This window comes from Anoplophora glabripennis, unplaced genomic scaffold (genome assembly GCF_000390285.2).
Source record: "Anoplophora glabripennis isolate ALB-LARVAE unplaced genomic scaffold, Agla_2.0 scaffold156, whole genome shotgun sequence".
In the NCBI taxonomy this organism is placed as follows: domain Eukaryota; kingdom Metazoa; phylum Arthropoda; class Insecta; order Coleoptera; family Cerambycidae; genus Anoplophora; species Anoplophora glabripennis.
The window spans coordinates 206,202-228,849 of record NW_019416250.1 but is presented as its reverse complement, the minus strand read 5'-3'; the positions used below and the strand labels follow the sequence as shown (position 1 = coordinate 228,849).

Genomic DNA, 22,648 nt, shown 5'->3' with positions numbered 1-22,648 from the left:
TACAATAAAATAAAATTAAACATATCTGAAGTAGTTTCCCGGGGAAGTCAGTCCCACTTCTTATATTCAAGTATTATGGAACCAAATGATGACGTACAACTTTTATTGCAGAATAGTTAAACAACATACTGAAACAGTTGATAAATAATATGAAAATGAATATCTATATCTTGATAATTATGTATGTATAACACTTCTGTTATACAGAGTAGTTCACAGCAGGTGATTTGGGGATAGGGCATCAAAAATGTTGCTTGCTTTACAAACTTCTGTCAATTATTAACAGTTTCAAAGTTATAGGGTCAGTTTTTGGTTATGCAATAGAATTATTAAACTAACTAGAAACTACGAACTAACAAAGATGTTAACGATATTGTGATTTTTTTTTAATTTTTGCTGTATAAAAATGAATTGTAAGTATTCAATTTCATTGGCTGAAAAACAATATCCAAATAGATAAACACATGGCCTACATGTTCTTCAGATTTGTATGTGTTGGATTTTTTGGGATCATTTATTCTATTGAATGTTTAAATACAATTTGCTTTTTTATATTCCTATTCTATAAGTTTAAAGAACAATATTTTGAAAGATTTTATTTTGCAACAGTTTATTTTACTTGTAGATCTCTCATGCCTTTTTAATAAAGTAAAGTAAAAAATATCTCTATAATAATATAAAGAGGTCATATTTTTCCTACAAATATCTAAGAATTAGGAAGCAGGAATAAAATTCAAATTACTCTTACTGCATAAAGTTATATGTTCGATTGTTCATTTCTGAGCTGTTGCTAAAAATATTTGTTTTTTTTTTCGATTTCGGTAAAAGTTTGAACCTATTAATAAATGAATGGGGGTTTATTGGCAACATTTTTAATACTTATCTTATCGTTATCTGTTTCTTTACACTTGCGGTAAATCTTAATCAATCTCTTTCTATTTGTTCATAAAGGATTATTTGATCCGGTTTGATGAAGGAATAGTAAATAAATAATTACTGAAGCAACAATAATACTTTAAAGTGCAGTATGTATATCATAATAATTGGTGTTAATTAACAATTAGATTGTGATGTGCTAACACTTTGTCATTTAATTTATTAGTTTGGAGTATGCTGCTGAATTATTATAGAATGGATGGAGTGTCTAACAACCAATATATTGCTGTTTGCTTGTTTGTCAAAATTTAGGTACTAAAATGGTTTGCTCAACGTTTGTTAGGCTTCAAGAAATTGAATGTTTTACCGTTTACTGTATTAATATATTTTTGTGATTGTTTTGTACTTAAAACTACATTCCTTAGTGAATATGAAGTATTTTTATATATTAGGGGCACATAGTATAGTGTTCTTTCTCATTTCTTTATATATTTGATCTTATTTACACAAGGACTATATTAATAAATTATAGTAATATACTCATACATGTTCGTTTTTTTTTTTTGTTTCTGTTTGGTGCCACCCTTTGTAAATGAAGTTGTAAGTCTGCAAAAAATATCACATTCTTTAGCCAAATAAAGTGTCCCAAAATTCACACAAAAGTAATTTGTATAGAAAACAGATTTAATTAAAAATTGTAATTTTTTTATTGATTCATAAAGTAAAAAGTATAGTGCTATATATGGAATAGCATATCTGCTAAATAGCCACAACATACGCACTCTTAATTTTTCATGACCGTCTTCCATAAATGCGGCTAAATTTCGTTGACAATGCTCAATTTCCTCCTTCAAAGAGTGGATGACTGTGGCCTTATTGGCATAAACCTTCAAAAAGTCCAACAGTGTTTAACCGTATTATCTGGGCGGTCAATTCTGATCACAAAACGGGAAATTACACGATCAGAAAATGACTCGTACAGTAATTAATGGAAGTATTTCTCGGGTTGTATAGCATGTGGCACCATCTTGTTAAAACCACATGTCTACAATCCATATCTTGCAATTTAGGCGTGTAAAAGACTGTATCATGTCGTGCTAACCAGTTGCATTTTCAAAAATCAAGTTATGGATGCACTTACTCAACAATCACTCTTGGATTTTTTGAACTCCAAATGTGATAATTGGGTGGATTAATAATGAAGCCATCAAAATGAAAATGGGCCTCTGCTGAAGATGATTTTGTCCGATAAATCAGCGTACACTTATTCCACAATCCATTCAACGAACTCTCTTCTCTGTGCGTGTCAGTAGGCTTCAGTTCTCGAATCAATTGAACTTTGTCAGCATGAAGATGTAAATTTTTCATGAGAATATGCTGTAGAGAGCTTCTCGAAATGTCCAATTCTTGACCACAGTGCCAAATTGATGTTCCTAGACTCTCGGCGACACTCTCGCGAACTGCTTCGATGTTTTGTGTTGAAGGATGGCCAGAGTGTTTAAGATCATTAATTGATTCAGACCCCCTGAATTTTTCAATTAATCTCTTCACAGATGATGAAGTTAAATCAGTATTCTGACCATATTTTGTACGAAAATTGCAAACTGTAGCTGCCAAACCTTAATTTTTAAAATATTGCTGAACAATGAAAACGCACAAATTGCGCAAGACTCAAATTTTGCGTGAATTTGAGACACCAGGTATATATTTAAAAAGATCTCAACAATATGATATTTTGATCAAGTATAAAAAAAATATGAAAGCTTCATACTTCTTTTACTCTTATGCTTTTTTCCTAACACAAAGTATAAAAAAGCAATTTTTGGAAAAAAAAAACACCCTATATGGCAACTGCATTAGATTTTTCTTTATGTGAAATAATCTTATCAGAGACAAATAATCATTTTTGTTTCTCTTTACTCATTAGCTCATATATTTCGAAAATCTCAAAAGATGCGTTTGAAAATGTATTCAAAATCATTGTGTTGTAAAATTTTACGAGACAATGCTAATGTATCACGATTGAGACACCCTATGTATGTGTGTACTGAGTATGCCGATTGTAACACTATTAAGGCCATATTTCTCATATTTCCCATAGAATTGAAAAAATTATTAAGTTGTTTGGAGCTTGCTTTTGGAAACTGCTTTTGGATACCTTGATTCAATAACATTTTTATTTTTAAAAACAGGTCCAGTAGCAATTTTTTTTATAACTGCTGATTTTTTGGTTATCATCCATATTGAATGAGACACGATTTTTTGTAATTGCCAAAAATATTATTTGAAATTAAAAAGGTGTAAATACCAAAGATTAGATACTTTTAGGTCAACTGTTTCATGATCCAATTTAAATGTGTATTTTGTCTTATATCCAATAGCCACTAGTTTGGAAAATTTATGAATGGATATTTCAGGATATCTTTTACTTTGTACTAAAAGTATTTATACAAAATAACATACCTGTTCTTCCTAATTTATTATGAAGTTCATTAAAGTTTTTCATAGTATGTATTTATACAAAATGGTTTTTAAATCTATGTCTGAAGTTCAGGCCCGTATTCCTAGGACCAAATGGTTTTTAAATCTATGTCTGAAGTTCAGGGCCGTATTCCTAGGACCATTTTAAGCCAAAAGGCTTATGAAATGAAATACAGAATATTGAAATAAAAAAAAATTATCACATTTTTGAAATATTCTGAAATATACGAGGTCTGTTCAGAAAATAACCGAACTTTTTGAATTACGCGCCAATGGAGATATTTAGTGACATGAGGCTGGCAGCATTGCGTTGCGCATATCCTGTATCACTACATGTTCTTCGATTGTTGATGTCTGATTTAATTTTCATGATATTCTTATTTGAGTGCAACGTGTTTAAAGGCCTGCACAAACATACGCGGTAAGGTAAGCGGTGGCGGTGCCCGGTGGCGTTTGAATGTAACGCATAGAAACAAATGGGTCAAAACATACATGTCGTGGTACGAGCGGTATATTTAAATTCGAATAACGCCACCGCCATCGCTGCCGCGTATGTATGCGCATGCCTTAAGTGTTAGTGACGATTTTTGAAACGTGCGATTTTCTGGTACAACGATGTAACGTAAAATTTTGCATCAAACTGGGGAAAACTTAAACTGAAACATGAAAAGTGATTGAAGATGATCCTCGATCAGGAAAGCCTTCGACTTCAACTGATGACTTCCACGTTCAGAAAGTCAAAAGTCTGGTGCGTGGAAATCGCCAATTGACTGTCAGGGAAATTGCATAAGAGGTTAGCATCTCAATTGGGTAATGCCTTGAAATTTTCACTGAAAAATTGAACATGCACTGACAAAACAAAATTTCTGAATGCAACGTAAAATTTTGCGATGAAACATTCATACGAAGGATCATAACGGTCGACGAAAGCTGGATTTACGGCTACGACATTGAGACAAAAGTTCACAATGGATTTGCAAAGGATCTCCCGCCCCAAGAAAGCAAGTCAGTCTCGATTCATTGTCAAAGTGATGGTCACTGTTTTTTTTTTTTTCGACTGGAATTGTGTATTTTGAATTCTTACCTAAGGTGATGAGACAATGAACCACACGGTACTGTCAAAGCGTTTTACAAAGGTTAGTGAATATAATCCGGAAAAAGGAGTTGTGATGAAACAACTCATGGTTCTTGCACCATGACAATGCGCCCACACACTCAACTTTGTGAATTCATCAGTTTTGTACCAAACATCAGATTATTTTCCTCCCTAACCCTCCTTACTCGCTAGACCTGCTCCTTGCGATTTTTTCTTATTTCCGAAATTAAAATCAGTGCTGAAAGGACGCCGTTTTCAGACTATTAATGACATCAAAATAAGTTCGTTACAGACTTTAAAACCCATTTCAAATTAAGCTATTCAAAACTGCTTCGTGAAATGGAAACATCGCTGGGAAAAGTGTGAATAGAGGGGAGGATAGTACTTTGAAGGAGACAAGGACCATTAATATATTTGTAAAAAATTAATAACAAAGTTTACAAAAATAAAGTTCGGTTATTTTCTGAACAGACCTCTTATTACACATGTTGATGAAAGTTAGTTTGGTGATGTAACTAACTAAAGGCCTAATTAAGGATTTAATTAAAGACTAATAAAAATCACGGAGTGAATATCCTAAGATGTCAACCAGTGATAGGGATACCAGGTACACTGTCATTGACAACCTTAGAATTTGTACACCTCTAAGTTTTTTGGAATTATTTTCGTTTGGGAGCATTTGATTCCAAAGTGAATTTCAAGCATAGAGGATATCTTCCATATTATTTAAAGAATGAGTCGTTTTTGAGTTACCTACGTTTCTAAGTTTAAAATAAAGTTATCATGCAGTTGAATAAAAAAATATCTGCTAAAACTATTCGATATACAATAAAAATGTGTAATAATTTTTTGTTCAGAACGAAGTGCAAAAAACTGATTTACATAAACGTTTAAATTTCTTGGAAAGTTGTGGTCCCCATAATTCTTCAGATAATTAAAAATTTGCACATATGATTTTTTAGATGGCGGTTATTACAGTTTATTTAACACTGCTTAGAACAGTTACGAACCAAAACTAATCCAATTTCCATTGACAGTGCTTCCCGGTATCTTCGTCACTGGTAAACATATTTGTATAACTGTTCAAAAAGTTTTTGCTTTTCATTAGTTAAACAACTAACCAAAGTTTCATCAATCTATGTAAAACATCTTCAGACATATTTGAAAAAATGTGATATTCTTTATTTTTATCTCTCTGAATTTCAGAGATTAATGGCTTTTGTCATGGTTTATTAAGATTTTTGGCCTAAAATGATCCAAGAAACGTTCTGATATTGTCATAGATTGGAAAAACACATTGTATTAATGAAATCATACCATTGGGTCTACGAAAATGACACATAGTGAAACCTAAAAAACAATTTGTTAGTTAAATAGAAAGAAATATCACACTGGAAAATTGCACTATTCATGTTTGGTTTTCTATAAAAATAAAATTTAAGATATCCGATTTATGTGACTTATAACCATTTCCACCAACTTTCCATTGGGAACGAATAAGATCCTGAAATGATTTCCATCAATTGAAATTTGTAGGAAATGAAAGACGCTCACAGCAACTCAAATTTTAGATATAAGGATTATGGATTCCTAAAAATTTTGAAATTTTGACTCCTTAGGCATAGACAGTCAAGAAGAATAAAGGTTTGGTGGAAATCAAAAGGGACTAACCCTTTTGATTTCCACCAGCGTAAATCATTGTTTCTCCAGCGTTAAGAAATCTCAAAAAGAATTGGTGGAAACGTGCATTAATAAATTTTGATTTTGAAAACCAAATTTATGGTATAAAATTAAAATTTGAGGTATCTTTATGATTAAATGAAACAATTATGTGTTTATTTTCTTTTTACCTCTCCAAACAGTATGTTATCGAAAAAATTATTGGCACAAATTTTATTTATGTGAGGCTTATTGAGAATTTCAGTTCAGTTCAATTCGATCCGTGGGGCATATTGGGTTAGACACACAAATAATTTGCATTGAAAATATTTCGAGGCTTCCGCGTCTTAACGGAAATTCAAGTCGATAAGTCCGTCCCCGCTCGTCGAACGCTTTCAGTCTTTTCAGCGTGCAGATTTCAGTTTCAGCGCGAGCCTCGCTGCGAAACGCGTCCATCAGATGCCGCGACCGCCGCCAAAGCAGTGATGGGCGGGCCGGGGAGAGCGGCGCCGCGTCGAGACGCAGCGGCCTCCCAGTGGCGGTAGTAGTCGACGCGTCCAGACGTCTCGCGGATGCGCACTCGTTGTTCGTCAGTGATGGTCAGCTGTGTACGGGAGACGACGTCGAGAAATGCGCCTTAGGCATGTAACTCTGGCTCTCAGAGATACCGAAAGGCCGCAAAATGTACGCGTACGGTTTCGAGATCACATAGACCTGTAATATGCCTGTGCCTAGTGCGAGTTCACGGTGAAAATCTGGCGTGAACGGTGGCTCGGAGAAATGGCGTCGGTGGCGGGCTCGACCGAACAGCCGCCCGCCGCGCACGGGCACAGCTTCTGCAAGAAAACCTTCCACAAGCCCACGTACTGCCACCACTGCAGCGACATGTTATGGGGCCTCATCCAGCAGGGCTTCATCTGCGAAGGTGAGCCAAGCAGCCCGCTGCCTCTTCTCCCATCCCAGACCCTCCTTCTTGCTACGGCTGCTGGCTGCCATCCCTCCAGCTACCGCCGCTCTCTTCCAAATAGGTCACACACACGGATTCTATAAACAAAAAGACACAGTCTGCTTCCCAAAACGGTTCTCCTAGAGACATATCCAAAGAAGTACCTAAATTTTCTTAATTTCTTTTCTCTATTAAGAAATTACGACTTCCTCATACAAAATTTTATAATAACTAAATCTAAGACTGCACATAGTACTTTTCAAGAAAATAAACCTACATTTCATAAATTACAGAGCTACAGAAAGGTGGTTGGTATGTATCCATAGTATCTTTGCAAAGATCAATATTACTTGAAAAAAATTTTAATAAAATGTCTCTTGGATAAGATTTTATAAAACCATTGAACAGTAGAGACCAGTAAACTAATTATTTTCAGTTTAAATGTTCATATACTTAATGTTTATTTATCGATTTCAATTGCATAAAAGAATTTAAAAAATAGGTCACTATGACATTAAGACGAGCAGAGCAAAATTACCTTATACCTTCAAATAATGATTTGGATTTAAGGGAACATTAATGTTTTGATCAATTTTAATGAGTATGTAATATTTCATTTAAGGGATTTAACCAGAAATTAAACGTAAAGATTGTGTTTAATTAAAAAAAATTCGTTAAGCAAGTGTTACGTAGTTATATTTTGTTTCAGTTTTCAGTATTCTTCACAATTTTAAATGAAAAGTCAAATTTGTCCAAGTTATAGCAGCTGACTACGTTATATATGCCAAGAGAAGTAATTACAAAAAAAGTATAATACATGGCTACATGACTAAACATTTAAATTTTTAAGAATTGTCTACATAACGAATGTGGTAGGTACTTAGGTATTTTGGATCCTACAATTCATCATCAACCATAGAAATCATTCAAGGTGTAATGTTACAGACTTTAGTACAAAAAATGTATGTCGAAATGTAAAACTAACAGTTAGTAACTTTTATAGTGTTAAAGAAATGTTTAACATATATAAATTTTGACATCTGCATGTTTAAGGTTTCATATTGCTCTCAGCTCAATGTGTAGATAAAAAAAAATTGAACAGAATTGTTCATGTTTAGGTTATACTTAGGTACTTTTTGAATAATTAACATTAGAAGCCAAGGGTCAAATATTTCCAAGTTACAGCAGCTAATGATGTTATATTTGCCCAGAGAAGTAATTACAGTGAGAAGTTGATACATGGTTACAAATTTAAATGTACAAAAAATTAACCACTTAGTGATTCTGTGGTAGGTACTTATTTTGAATTCACCTACAATCATAGAAATCATTTCTATGATTGTTACAGACGACACGATACGAGAAATGTTTATCATAAAAAATGCAATTATCAAAAGTATGTTCTCCTGTTTTATTAATTTTGATAATTAATTTTCTCTAATAATGTTAAAGACATATGATTTCCTTTTTATGGTTTTATATTGTTTACAATTAATGTTTAACCTTTCTTTGATTACTTTTTGAACGTTTGAATAAATTTATCTTAAACCAACAACAATTAATTAATTTTAATTAATTAAACTTTTTCGAAATATTTCCAATTTGATTGAAAATAATTCACGGTTTCGTCAAATAGGTCACATATGGATTCTGTAAAAAAAAAGATTAATCTTCTTCCCAAAATGTTTCTCCTGGTAACACCCAAAAAAAGTACCTGGATTTTCTTAATATTTCCTGTATTAAAAATTACTACCTCCACATAAAAAAAATATTTCAACTAAATCTAAGTGCACAAAATACAGTAATAATACATTTCATACACTATAGAACTATAGGAAAGTGGTTAGTATGTATCCATAGTATCTTTGCAAAGATAAATAATAAAAGTGTGTCATACACTTTGACATTAAAACGAGTAGAGCAAGGTTAGTTTAGACCTTCATATAAAATTTCAATCTGCGAAAGCATAAATGTTTTGGTCAAATTTAATTAGTGTCTGTAATATTTCATTTAAGGGAGTAACTCGAAATTAAAATGAAATAAATTATCGTTAAGCAAATGTCGTACAAGTGTTCTAAATGTGTTGTGGAGTAGAATTTTGTTTTAGTTTTTAGTATCCATCACCGTATCACCCAATGTTTGTAGCATTTTAAGCCAAAGATCAAATTTGTCCAAGTTACAAGCTGATCATTTTATATTTGCTCAGAGAAGTGATTACAAAAAAAGTGATACCTTGTTACAAACTTACAATTAAATTGACTACTGATGATTCTGTCGTAGCTATTTATTTTGAATGCTTCAATTCTCCTACAATCATGAATGTAATGTTACAGATGTTAATACAAGAAATGTATTTCTTAAAATGTAAAAATTAACAAAATAATGCGTTGTAATTAAGTTTCTCCTATAAAGTTAAATACATACATTTTCTTTTCTTTTATTAATTTTCACTTCTGAATTTTTAGTCTTTCATATTGATCTCAATGCAAACTGTGTAAGTACTTACTAAAATTTTAAGTAAGAGAAGCATTGACGTTTAAGGTATTGGGGAGTTTTTTAATTCATGGAAAACACGTATCCATCAAATCATATATCCATCTCCTTCTCGTTCGATAAATAACAAGAAGCATTAATGTTTAGGTTATACCTACTTTCTGAATATTTGAATAAATTTATCTCAAACAATTAATATGAATGCCTACTACGTTTTTGGAATATCTCGAATCAGCCGTAAACCATTGTTCCTACATGGCGTTTTAAGTTTCCCAGTAGGAAATCTAATAAATTTTTACCCACCCAAACGTAAATGAGATAAAGACCGCTACAGGGAAAGAAAAATTATAAATTTCTTACTAGATTTTCTGCCTTTCCAAATAATGTAGGTACATGTATTATCAACAACTACACCAAACTGACTTAATTCACGTTTCCAGGTATTTAATGCTGAAATACTAAAAATATTTGAAAATGTGTTTTTATCAACATGAAGCTTATTGAAACCGAAAGAATTGAAATTTTAATAATAATTGGTTCTGGAGACAAAACATGAACAAAACATGACTCAAGGATTTTTATATTTTATTTAATAATAAATAATCCAACCGAGAACCAATTTTTCAATCCACGCAGTAAGCAAAACTGAAAAGAATTTTAAAGAAACTTATCCTGTAAAGGCCTCCCTAAAGGTAATAGAAAACAAATACTCGAAAATAATAAACTAGATGTTCTACTGGCATTTCAAGAAAATCCCCATACTTACCAGTTAACGGCAAATATCATTAGATAATTAGATTAGATATGGATCATTTAACAGTGTTTAAAGTCCTAAAAAAGGTAAAGTGGCGTTTTTACAAAGTTACCTTAATACAGAAGCTTTTGGAAGACAATTTTGATAAATGAATGAAGGAATTTTGTGAAATTTTAATGGAAATATTAATCGAAATCGGATGTTTCTATGCTCCTTTTTTTCTGATCGTGTAAATCGTCGAACTTGTCGGTATTGGGCAACTGCAAATACACAATGGATGTAGAAGTACCGCACTCTGTACCAAAAGAAAGTGAATGTTTCGGCCGGAATAATAGATAACAGATCATAGCACCATACTTTTTTGAAGGAAGCTTAACAGGTCCTTGATATTTACAATTTCTGCAAAACGATTTGCTCCCCGAACTGAATTGGCTGTTTTCAAACATAATTTATTTATGGCTTCAGCAAGATGGCGCACCCTTATACTATCCTGTATTGGTAAGGACCTACTGGGACAGCATCTTTAGAGATACGTGGATAGAGCGAAGAGGATCAATTGAATGACCACTTAGGTCTTCAGATTTAACCTCTTTAGATTTCTTTGTATGGGAATACTTAAAAAGTAAAATATAACGAAATAGACCACAAAATCTAGATGCATCTAAATAACGCACTCAGACGGAGATGGCATACTTAACTCCGGAAGTGAGTTCGAGAAGAGTGTACTGCTGGTCTTTGTCACTGTATTATTACTGTGGATCATCAATTTGAAAATCTCTTGTAATTTGGGTTGTTTGAAATACATTTTTGTTCTGTAATTTTAGAATTTTTTCTTTGGGCACTATACAAAATTTTATTAGCTAAACTTATTGATATGATTGAATAGAGAATTGCAAAAGAGCTATCGGAAAAGAGAATTAAGGGGAAGGAAGAATTAAATGCTACATTAAAGGAATTATTAGAGATATATTAAGGGAACTGAGAGCTATTTAAGGGAAGCAAGAATTAAGAGCTATATTAATGGAGAATTATGAGCTATCGCAAAGGAAAATTAAGAGCTGCCGCAAAAGAGAATTACAAAACAGCTATCGCATGACCCACGTTTGTATTAAAAAAACTTTCACATATATGACGTCATATCTAAAACAAATAGCACTTTTAAAAATAAAAACTGCCGATTTAGAATTTTTGTCCAAAGTCACCGATTTACAAAATAATGAATTTATTCCTCTCATTTCCACCATACTGTATAAATGCTATGTAGTGAAATAGTATTTCAATTTTTTAGTATTTTTCTAGATTATCAAAGGCACTGTACAGGGTGGCTCCAAACTGATGATTGGGCCTATCTAAAAATTTTGGGCATTTAAATTACATGCTTTTGAAAACAAAAAATAAGAAACATTAAAGTATTTTCCACACATTAAAAGGAATATAACAATGAGGAAGTAATAAGAATACAGGGTGTCCCGGTACTTGATACAAAAAAGTCGAGTACAGATAGATGAAGTCAAAATAATATCAATTTTTTCCATACGGGCCTTCGTTAACAAGTTAGGGGCCCTCAAAGGTGAAAATTATATAGTTATTTTTATTTACAGCATCTAAACTATTAACTTCAGCATGATGCAAATTTGGTGATCGATAATACATGTGTATAGCTTTTTTTTTGATGTTGTAAGTGAAACTTCATTATGCTCAGAACGCCAGGGACGAACAAAATTTGACAAACACACTATACATAACACAGAATAGAAAAACAAAACAAGAATAATTTAAAAAAATATATTTAAAAGAAAGGAAACTATCAAAATACATATATAATATGGGCACTTTTCCCCTCTCACACTTCCTAAGTCTACGAATGTTATTTGTTTGTACACGAAAAAGCATTTCTGGGGTATGTCTAATATTATCAGAATGGAAATTACTTCTTTGTAGCAATTCATCCCTTGTCTGTACTGAGGTTGCCTACACTAAACTTTTCAGCTATCCCCACAGGAAGAACTCCAGCGGGTTAAAGTTTGGAGAACGTGGTGGATATGAAATTGGGCCTCCTCTCTCAGTCAATTTATTATTATTAAACATAATGGATAAATAATTTCGTACATCAATATTGAAATGGGGAGCTCCATCGTGCATGAACTAAACGTTTCTTCGGGTGTCTAATGGAACATCGTCTAAAAGTGGCTGCAAATTATTTTGCAAAAGCAAATTTTGTTAGTGAGAATTACATTAATAGACTATAAGATTTTTTAGGCTCTTATTTTAAAAATATGTACTGTTCTAACATAGTAATTATGTCCAATTAAAAACCAAAAATGGTGAAGGCGCCACTCAATGTGCAATGTGACATAAAATCAAAAATATCTATATTGTTAATTTTACCGAGTTGAACCAAGAGGGTATTATCGCTAGCAAATTATTCAGGGAACTTATTTTTTATACAGGCAGATTGCAATCGTCATCTATGCAAAAATTCTGGGTTGTTAACCATTGGGCATAGTCCGTCCCTGACAATCTGTGCATAATGAAGTTTCACTTACAACATCAAAAACAAGCTATACGCATGTGTTATCGATCACCAAATCTATATCATGCTGAAGTTAATAGTTTAGAGACTAAATAAAAATAACTTTTTAATTTTCACCTTTAAGGTCCCGTAACTTGTTAACGAAGACCCGTATGAAAAAATGTATCTGATCTAATGTATCATTTATTTGTACTCGACTTTTTTTATCAAGTACCGGGACACCCTGTATAAGAATATAATAATAATAAAGAGCATAATTTATAATTGGTGAACAATCAGAGTCATCTGTGAATTGTAACAGTCCTGTACCTACAATTAAATTTGCATTAACGAAACAAAATTTGATTGATTTACAAATTATTTATCGATTCTGCTATAAAAATAACGAAATACATAATATTGAATGTTTGCTCACCTCGGCTTTCATGAATGGATATGCTTGCATACCTGTACAGAATGAATATAACAAAATAGGTCAAAGATAATAATAATAAAGCACTATCGATATAAGGTTCTACACCCTGAACCACCCATTCATTAAGTAATGAAAACGCAACAATTTTTGCTCGTGTTAACACTTCCCAACATGGGGAAATTATCGCTATGTAGTTCGTGTATATTAAATATTTATTATTTCGTTCAACCAACGTAACATGCGACTACATAAAAAAATAAATTTGCTTGCTGGTGGATGGGACTGACAATAACAAACATGCGGCAATGTATTATTCATAAGTTTTAGGCTTATATACAGGGTGATTTAGTCATAATGTCATTAATTTTGAGGGAATATAGGAAAAAATTAGTAGAATACGAATACGCTACTTAAAAAAATAAGTGCATATTTACGCTGAAAAAAATATTTTCAAATAATAAATTAAACCCTTTTTTGGACCGTTCTTGATCGCTGAATCACAAAGGTTTATCGAGAGATAATGTTAGGTTATTACAATTTAGTATTTTTAATATTGTTAACGTTTTCACCATGTTTTATTATTGAATATGAGTTATTAGTATTATGAGCAATTAATTAGTACAGTTTGTAGTATATATACCTAGTGATTTTTCAAAGAATCGTATAGTACCTACCCATTTAAAATGCCAGAACGGCTAAAAGGACACTCATTCGTCCATAGTATTTTGTTAATAAAGTTGGGATCCGATGCACTTTGATTTTGAAACCAATTGCAAAATTCAACACGATTGATGAAATCAGCTGTTTCTCTTCAACGTTCGACCGCTCTGTAGTCCGCCGGCGAACTGTCATGATTGTCATGAAATGTGTGGCGAAATAGAGCGCCGAATCAACGGGAGTTAACGGATAATCTGCTTATTTTTAAAAAAATCGAGTAATTTTTTTTCGATTTTCAGTCTTCATTAGGCTTTCCGAATACGTTGGTTAAAATTAATGGCTGAATCACAATGACTATTTTTTAACGCAGTCGCAGTTAAGACTATACTAAGTTTTGAGTGGTTATAATTGCTGTATTCAAGAACAATTGCTCAATTTTGATATGAATAATGTTAAAACTTTTTTTTGACAATAGGTTTTACAAGAAAAAATATTTTAAAAATAATTAAATTAGTTTTAATAAGGGCCTATCGAAAATAAAGCCGCTACAATTTTCTTAAAATAAAAATAAGGTTTCTCCATCGAAATGTAAATGAAATGTAGTTTAGCTCCACATTAAAATATACTAACTAATTATAATAATCTGCTGTCTGTTTTTAAAAAATATAATTTGTTTTTAGTACGAATTTAAAATTTTTTAGAAGCACGGAGAGCTTGAAGTATATTACAGATGCCTTACCCAGTCTTATCTAGCCTCCATTTATACTATACTTATGCGTTTCATTTGAAACGCCCTGTATTGATCTCGCAAAAGTCCCAAGGAATAGTGATTATCTCATTTTACTTTGTGTTTTTAAAATTACCGTCAATTTTGTCCTATGGCAATTTATTTTTATTACTTATCCATATTGCAATCTGAAAAGCCTCCTGAAAAACGATAAAAACAGATTTATTAATGTACCGAAATAAATTCAAGTTTATTTTTGCCTTACAACGCACAGAAAGAAGGTAAATGTTAAAAAATCTTAATCTGTGTCGAATCAAATGTCTCTCTAAACATGAAATGTAAATAATAGAAGTGGGGTAAATTTTTCATCTCTTTCTGTATAACCACAGACAAAATAGCTAGCGATACGCTATATTGTCTGTGGTATAACTGACAATTTTACTTTACTATTTCTGATCGCTCATTTGTCAATTGACTTTACTTTTACCGTGAGTTTAACTGAAAATGGCTGTTAAGTCCAGAAATAGAAATTGCTTAGAAAAAAATCAGATCAAATATAAAAGACCGTAGTAGAAGTAGTTCAAAAACAGTAGCTGTGTATTTACTGATTTAATTTAAACAAAAATGTATATTGAAAAATATAGAAACACTAATCTGTAAAGGAAAGGTATCAAACTGATCAAAAGAAGTCAAACAATTCGATACCAAACATCTAGATATACAAAAAATATCCCCCAAATTGTTAAATAATGTAATCTAATTTTTAATATAATTCTAACATTTCCTTTGCCAGAAATCAACCACAAAAAAAAGTAGCTACTACAAAGGTTTTTTGTTTCCACATTTTCTTAAGATTGTTTCGTCAGATAACCTTCTTTCGCATATAATTAATAAATATTAATAGAACCAAATTATATATAAATATCTATTAAAAGCGTTGAACATGACTACAATAATATTTGCCCTTTTTACTAAATCTTTTTTTAAATACTTATACACCAAGAAGGAAATTTACCACAATTTTTTTATTCTACCTACAGCTGTGGACAAAAAAAGTTTTCGTACCTAAAATGTTTTGGGGTTCAATAAACCAGACTAGTAAAGCTCTTATAAAGAAAAGTAAGCAGGTACCATTTATTGTACACAGTTGCACCAAATTGGTAAATGTAAAACGAGTTTAAGTTTGTTCCAATCACTAATTGATTGACTTTCATATATTTCCTAACTTTCTACTAGTTGGAAGTGAATTGTTTGGTCTGCAACAATTTTCAACTCAAAAGCATCCCAAAAATGAAGAGAATTTTTAAGTTCTAGTACAAACTTCATATCACAAAACATTTCGTATTAGTGCATTAAGCTGCTTCCATGTTTTTTTCAAACCTTAAAAAGCAAACTAAAGAAAATAGAACATGTATTGAGAATTGTAGAATCTTTTTGTCGCAGATTACGATATTGCCAAATTGAAGCCAATGGAACAAATAAGTAACATTGAAATTTCATAGTTTTAAATTATTGGTCAAATAGCAGTACTTAGAGATAATTTGTTTTTTCTTCAAGAGATAAGAGATAAGCTTGTCTAACAACCGAAATAAATCATGATTTCCTCTTAGCATTATAAGCCTCCTTTTTGGTTGTTAACACGAAACACACGAAAAACACATAAATAATGTTCTGAACATAGTTCAAATTTTTGCTTGTAGATTATTTGGTCGCAGGTTACAGCATATAGTAGTTCATGCCGACAGTTCAGATGTAGGTAAATCGTAAATTTTGCACTTTTAGGTTAGGAAATTTCAGAACTCTTGAGTGCTTGAATAATTTTGAGGTTGGATTCGGATTCGGCGACCCAAAAAACATAGGAACTTATATCATTCGCTATCCGAAGAACATTTTTCAATTTTGATACTGCTGTTATGAAATCACTAAGTACTAAACATTTATTGATATATCCGAGAAAAAAAAATGTTTTTCAAATTTGAAAACGGCATTTTGAAGAGTAAGAGTTCTGCTTTTAGATGACATGGCTCGTTTTAAAAAAATATATATATTCGTGATGTCAATATAAAGTCAAATATAGCAAAAAATAGAGTTTTTCGCACTTTTAGGTTAGGATATCTCGGAAGCGTGACGTGATGGGGCAATTCTACGGAAAAAATTTCTTCGGAAATGACTCAGCTGCTCAGAATTAACACAACCACTTTTTTTGCGGACCTGTGTAATAATATCGTACAAATATAATTCAATGAGTTTGGGGTATGTAGCTCATAGAGCAGTTTGTTGGGAATCTTGTCTATAAGGTTAGATATGTTTTCCGTACCTGAACTTTTGACACCGAAGAACATTGACTTCATTTCGAAAATTTTTTGAATTAGTTTAATACTTTTATATAGGTACACGTGTAAATATGAGAACTAGTAATAGAATATGAATTTAAATAAATAATAATTCATATTATTCTTATATTATGTAACAAACAAAATATATTTTTTCAAGTTCCGTTATTTTATTTTGTTACATGGTTTCACATGTATGTACTTTGAAAACTGTAATCAATGGATGTTTATTAATGTATAAAACCTATAAATTCCCTGTTACGTAATGAACGCATAAATATAAAAATTTATATTTAAATATTGTAGTCTATTTCTAATGTATGTCATTCATCATAGTTGCCTAATCCATACCTAAACAAAATAATAAATACTCATGGAAAAATACGATACATACGTATGAGTATTTCACTAATATCTAAATAATATTTCCAAATGCAAATTCTTATAGTTTTTTATTTTTAAAACATTTACAAAAAGCTAATTTTTGTTATATTTCAGAAATCATTAATATATTTGCTATTTTATGTCTGGTTACTTTAATAAGTATGACATTAGGATGCTTTTACTACGCATATGATATGACAAAAATGTTAAATAATTTTCAAGGGAAAAGAATTTGATTGTTTCTTATGGAGGCCGTTTAGAATTTGACACAATTAGGATATTTTTTCAGCCACGTGCTTTTGTCGCCTCAGTTTGAAAGGAATATCGCGTTTACAATTATTGTTTTTCTCAGTAGGCTATGATTTTATCAAATGACTTTTTTGTGTATTTTTCAAAAATTTGTAAATAGTTTCTAAGTACCCTTAGAAATTATATTACTCAAAATATCCATGGCGAGTGGCGAAATTCGAATACATTGAATATTAAGAAAAAAAACTGGATAATTGCAGTATGTACCACGTCGCACGTTTTAAAATTATTTTTTTTATTATATAAATTTTCTTGAAGGTAAAATATTCGTATTTACTTTACATACCACTATTTCACTTTGCACATCAATTAACATTCCTCAAATCGCATCTTAAGAAATATCCAGCCATTAAACTACTACTGAAATCTATATTAATATCATAACTGCTACTCTACTTTTTCTAGCGAGTGTTCATTAGAACTTTGCTGAAGTAAAGAAAACTTCAATCCATCAGTTATATCAATTTATATAACTTAGATTATCACTAACATTTCCCTTGTATAATTTTAAAAAAATTACCTGTTTCGTCACACGAATCTGCTCAAACACAATTTTATTTACTTAAAAATAAACTTTGTCCTTATTTATACATTCTTACAAGTTGTATTTTAACTAGCAGTAAACGACTACTATCGTACTTTGTTGACAAGGTATAGTTAACAACTGGACTAAACTCGATTATTTTAAATCAAATACCTCAGTGGACATAATGCACAACGTCACGATTGCGTAATAACTGTACTTAATGGAAAAAAATCCTTCGTCAAATCAAATCTACAGCACAAAGCAAAAGTTGTTTGTGGCACTGCTCTAAATTAGTTCAACTACGGTTTCTGTAAATTAAAAATATCTGGTTTTTGTTTAAAATCTTTCACTAGTGCAGTTATAAACAAGTTTATGGTCATTGGTTTCTAAAGTAATAGAAATAACTGTAAGTGACTGTCGCCAGAAAGGTAACAGAGAATATGAGTACATTCAATAAACCTATTTAAATATTATGAAATATTTAGTTTGTTTATATATACTTATCTATTAGCAAATGAATTTTAAATATATCGGAGTAATACATCAGGGTGTCTGTAAAGGAGCAATCGTTTATTAGCAAGAAATATGCCTTTAAAGGGAACAGTGCAATTACAATTTTAATTCTCGTTTATTTAACAATTTTACTGCAAACAGAATTGACAGTGTAAAAAACACACTTCCTAAAAACAATCTATCAATCTAACACAATCTAAACAATGTAACCAATCTAAAAAATAATTTTTGAACAAATTTTTGTATGCATTTACAAATTTAAAGCCTTTTTGTTGAAATCGGTTGGCTTTAGAGATATTAGCAAGGTATACCTTTTTTAAGCAGAAATGTTGAGGAAAAAGATTTTTCCAGCTCAAAGTGAAATACACCGTGGCATACAAAACTTTTTGGCAGTTTAAATGCGTCCTAACGGTCGCTTGTGGCGCCCTCTAGATAATACAACGAAATCGTCGATAAATTCGAATTTCTCATCCCAAAAGAAATTAGCTCGAAATAATCAAAAAGTATTTAATAAAATGTTATTTATTTTTTCAACTTTGACACCATGTAGCTAGCCCCTTATTATCAGTTTTTGGACTAAGACAAATCCGTCCGAAGATCTTAAGTATTAAATATTTCACAGTTTTTATCGCGAAATTTTTTAAATATATTTGGCATCGTAAGAATTTTTAGAGAATATTAATTCCAATAAGAAAGTAAGAGTTTTGAGAAATCTGTTTTTTTTTTCTGTTTAAAATTATATACTGGAGCACAGTGAAAAGACACAACGGTAAAATAGTCATACTCAAAATAATTACAATAATTCTCAAAAGTCTATAAATTCTTTAAATAGATATCACCTTTATTGTTGCATTTTAAAATGAAGCTCCCTGTCTTTAAGAAACTCTTAATAAAGATATTTTTTGTAATTGGTAAAATCCATGCATATTTAGTACAAATTAAATTTTTCTGCTACAATTTTGAAAAATGCCGACAATTTGACTTTAAACTGGGATTGCGAAAGGACCATACACTTTCCTTATGGAAAATGGTTTTCGGCAAATTTTCTTGAAATTTTGCAGGTTGATAGTTGATATGTAGATCAAAAGTCTCGATGGGCACGAATCGCTATAACCCCTCCCCCCCACCCCCCAAAATAAATCCACCCCCAAGGGGCTAGTGGGATATAACTGATTTCTGAATGTGAAACAATTTTTATTCTTGCAGTTCAATCAACGGCTACCCCAAAAAACCACCCCTGTGACCCTTCAACCACCGACCATTTACCACGTTTTATATCCCCCCAACTTGACCCTCACCCATGACGGGCTTCACCATATGAATTTCACTAGCGTTATGATATTTAGAGTATACATGACATATACAGAATATTAGATACCCCGATGACTCCTTGATAAACACCACATTGGATGCTGCAAATCGAAATGATGAAAATCTTGGAGTCCAAATAATTGATGAACGATAGATCAAACCGTATGGTGGGCTTTGGTGAAGGGGTGGGGGTGAAGTGGGGGTTATGGGACTTTGTGCCATTGATACTTTTGATCTACATGAGGGTTAGATGGTCGATGGTTGAAGGATCACAGGGGTGGTTGTTTGGGACCCGTTGGTTGGACTACAAAAATAAAAATTGTTTCACATTCAGAAATCAGTTATATTCCCCTAGCCCCTTGGGGGTGGATTTTTGGGGGGAAGGAGGGGTACACGACTTCGTGCCCATTGAGACTTTTGATCTACATATTGAGCACTATCAACTATCAACCTGCAAAATTTCAAGAAAATTAGCCGAAAGTATTATCATTAACAGCATTGTATGTGTAAGGAAGCTGGAAGTATATGTGTTGCATTCTTGACAACAATATTTCGTCATACAATAATTCTACAATATTTCATCATGTTTAGTTAATTGAGGCGTCCATATTAAAATAAATAGCCGTATTACCAATGTACCACAATAAGTCGATAATTTATTCAAATGAGAAAACGTGTTGTGTAATAAGTACGTGATCATAACATTATAATTACACTGATGTAAGCTTCAACATGTGAAATCAATCTCTACCACCATAACGCCACTTACACTTCATGAAGGATAAGTGTAAATAAAACAAGAAATGACACTTCAACATTTCTAGAATGAATGTTATTAGTTGTTAATCTAGAAATGTCAAGTTAGCTGGTATGGATTTGAGATTGCTTAATACAAGATTTCGTAACTTCACCACGTTGCGATCAGAGCAGCGAATTGCGCCTACATACCTACTATATGTACGTAATAGGAGTAGTGAACACCACATATCAGGAGTCTTAAAATTCTCGAATTTTGCGCCATTAGTGCGGTACCTACAGTGTAGCCAACGAAAAAAAAAGAGCGTGACGGCTGACAGTTCAGGGTTATTTAAAATGGAACGCTACTCGAAACAACAATCCGTTTTCATTGTTGAGCAATATTTTAAATAAAAACTATGGTCGAAATAGTCATCAACTGTGAAGAGATTAATTGAAAAATTCCGGAAGACTAGATCAATTATAGTCTGTTTAGAAATGAAAGAGAGTAATAAAAGCTCATTATGTATGCAAATCGTAAATAAATGTAGTACTGGTGCTTATATTCAATATTTTTATATTATGTATTATCCGTATATAATGAGGTGTACTTTTAAAAAAAACTTTGTGCGATCGGGCTGTACTAAATTGTAGCAGGTAGCTAAAATTTAATCCCCGACAATCCGTCTTTGTCTATGCCGCTTCAATTTCTCGGTCCATTTCTCTTATAAGTAAACAATATAAAAACAGCATTTCAAAACATGAGGCTACTTTAAGCATCATAACCGGGTTAAGAGGGTTTTTAGTAATTCAAATAAAATTATTCAATATTATTATCAAAATATTTATTTAAATTTAATGAATAGACTTTTATTCCACACAAAAATATATGTATTTTGAAAATTCAAATTATGGTGAGTAAATGTAGTGTTGTATAAATGTACAATAAAGAAAATAAAAAAGTAGGTATATTAAAATTCATCCTCTGAATATTCTGATGAATTATCTTCGTCTCCTAGATTGATAACGATAGGTTCCACAGTAACGTCAATTAAATTATCGAGTTCCCACATTTTCTCCTCTTCTTTTTGTACATGATGTATACATCTTTGCCAGTTATCTGCAGTTACTCGTTCCAAGGAATTTTTTAACAAAATTTTCACGTCACTTAATTTAAACGTCGTATTATTTCGCGCTACATCTCCTTTTACCTGCGCCCAGACTAATTCGATTGGGTTAAGTTCACAGTGATAAGGTGGTAACCGTAGTACCGTTATTTGGCGATTTGTTGCCATTTCATCGATAACATATTTTTTCTGATCTTTATTAAGATTGACAAGTGTCAAAAGTTCCTTTTTCACCATATTTGTTTCAAAAGAAATGTTTTTTCCGGATAACCATTGAATTATATCGGCTTTCCTCCAAGCAGTCGTAGGCGTCCGCTCGGTCTGCCGTGAATGGTAACTGGCATTATCCATGACAATTACAGACCCCGGAGGAATAAGATCCAACATCTGTGTAAAATACTCTTCGAAAACATCTGCGTTCATGTCTTCGTGATAGTCACCTGTATTTTTAGATTCAAATAAAAGTAAACCGCCATCTACAAAACCACTGGCACTACCTATATGTGTCACTATTAATCTTCGCCCTTTACCTGAAGGTGCCTTGAACCCTGTTGAAAGTCCATCCAAAAATGCTTGTCGAAAACTTTTTACATTTTTATCTTGCCATACTTTTGTTACAGTATATCCCTCGTTGACCCAAGTTTCGTCTAGATAATAAATATTCCTCCCTTCGTCACGGAATTTTCTAATTGATCTTAAGTAGGATCTTCGCCAACAAATAATTTCATCTTTATCGATAAGAACTGACTTCCTGTTCTGCTTTTCCCAGCAAA

General features: G+C 31.9%; 1 protein-coding gene and 1 long non-coding RNA gene across 10 annotated transcripts in view; one reads left to right on the top strand and one right to left on the bottom strand.

Annotated features, from left to right (window-relative positions):
* Positions 1–38: 38 nt before the first annotated feature.
* LOC108905664 lies at positions 39–18,314 on the bottom strand. Its single transcript, XR_001964275.1, has 3 exons — positions 18,184–18,314; positions 14,650–14,837; positions 39–128 (listed from the first exon to the last, which is right to left on the bottom strand). It is a non-coding gene; the product is annotated as an uncharacterized LOC108905664 (long non-coding RNA).
* Positions 6,671–22,648, top strand: part of LOC108905661 (diacylglycerol kinase theta) — a 111,378-nt gene continuing 95,400 nt past the window's right edge. For all 9 annotated transcript variants that reach the window (XM_018708626.2, XM_018708619.2, XM_018708625.2 and 6 more), the window contains exon 1: positions 6,671–7,037. In XM_018708626.2, the coding sequence (XP_018564142.1) occupies positions 6,893–7,037 (145 nt within the window). In that variant the 5' untranslated portion in view covers positions 6,671–6,892. The remainder of the gene's footprint in view (positions 7,038–22,648) is intronic.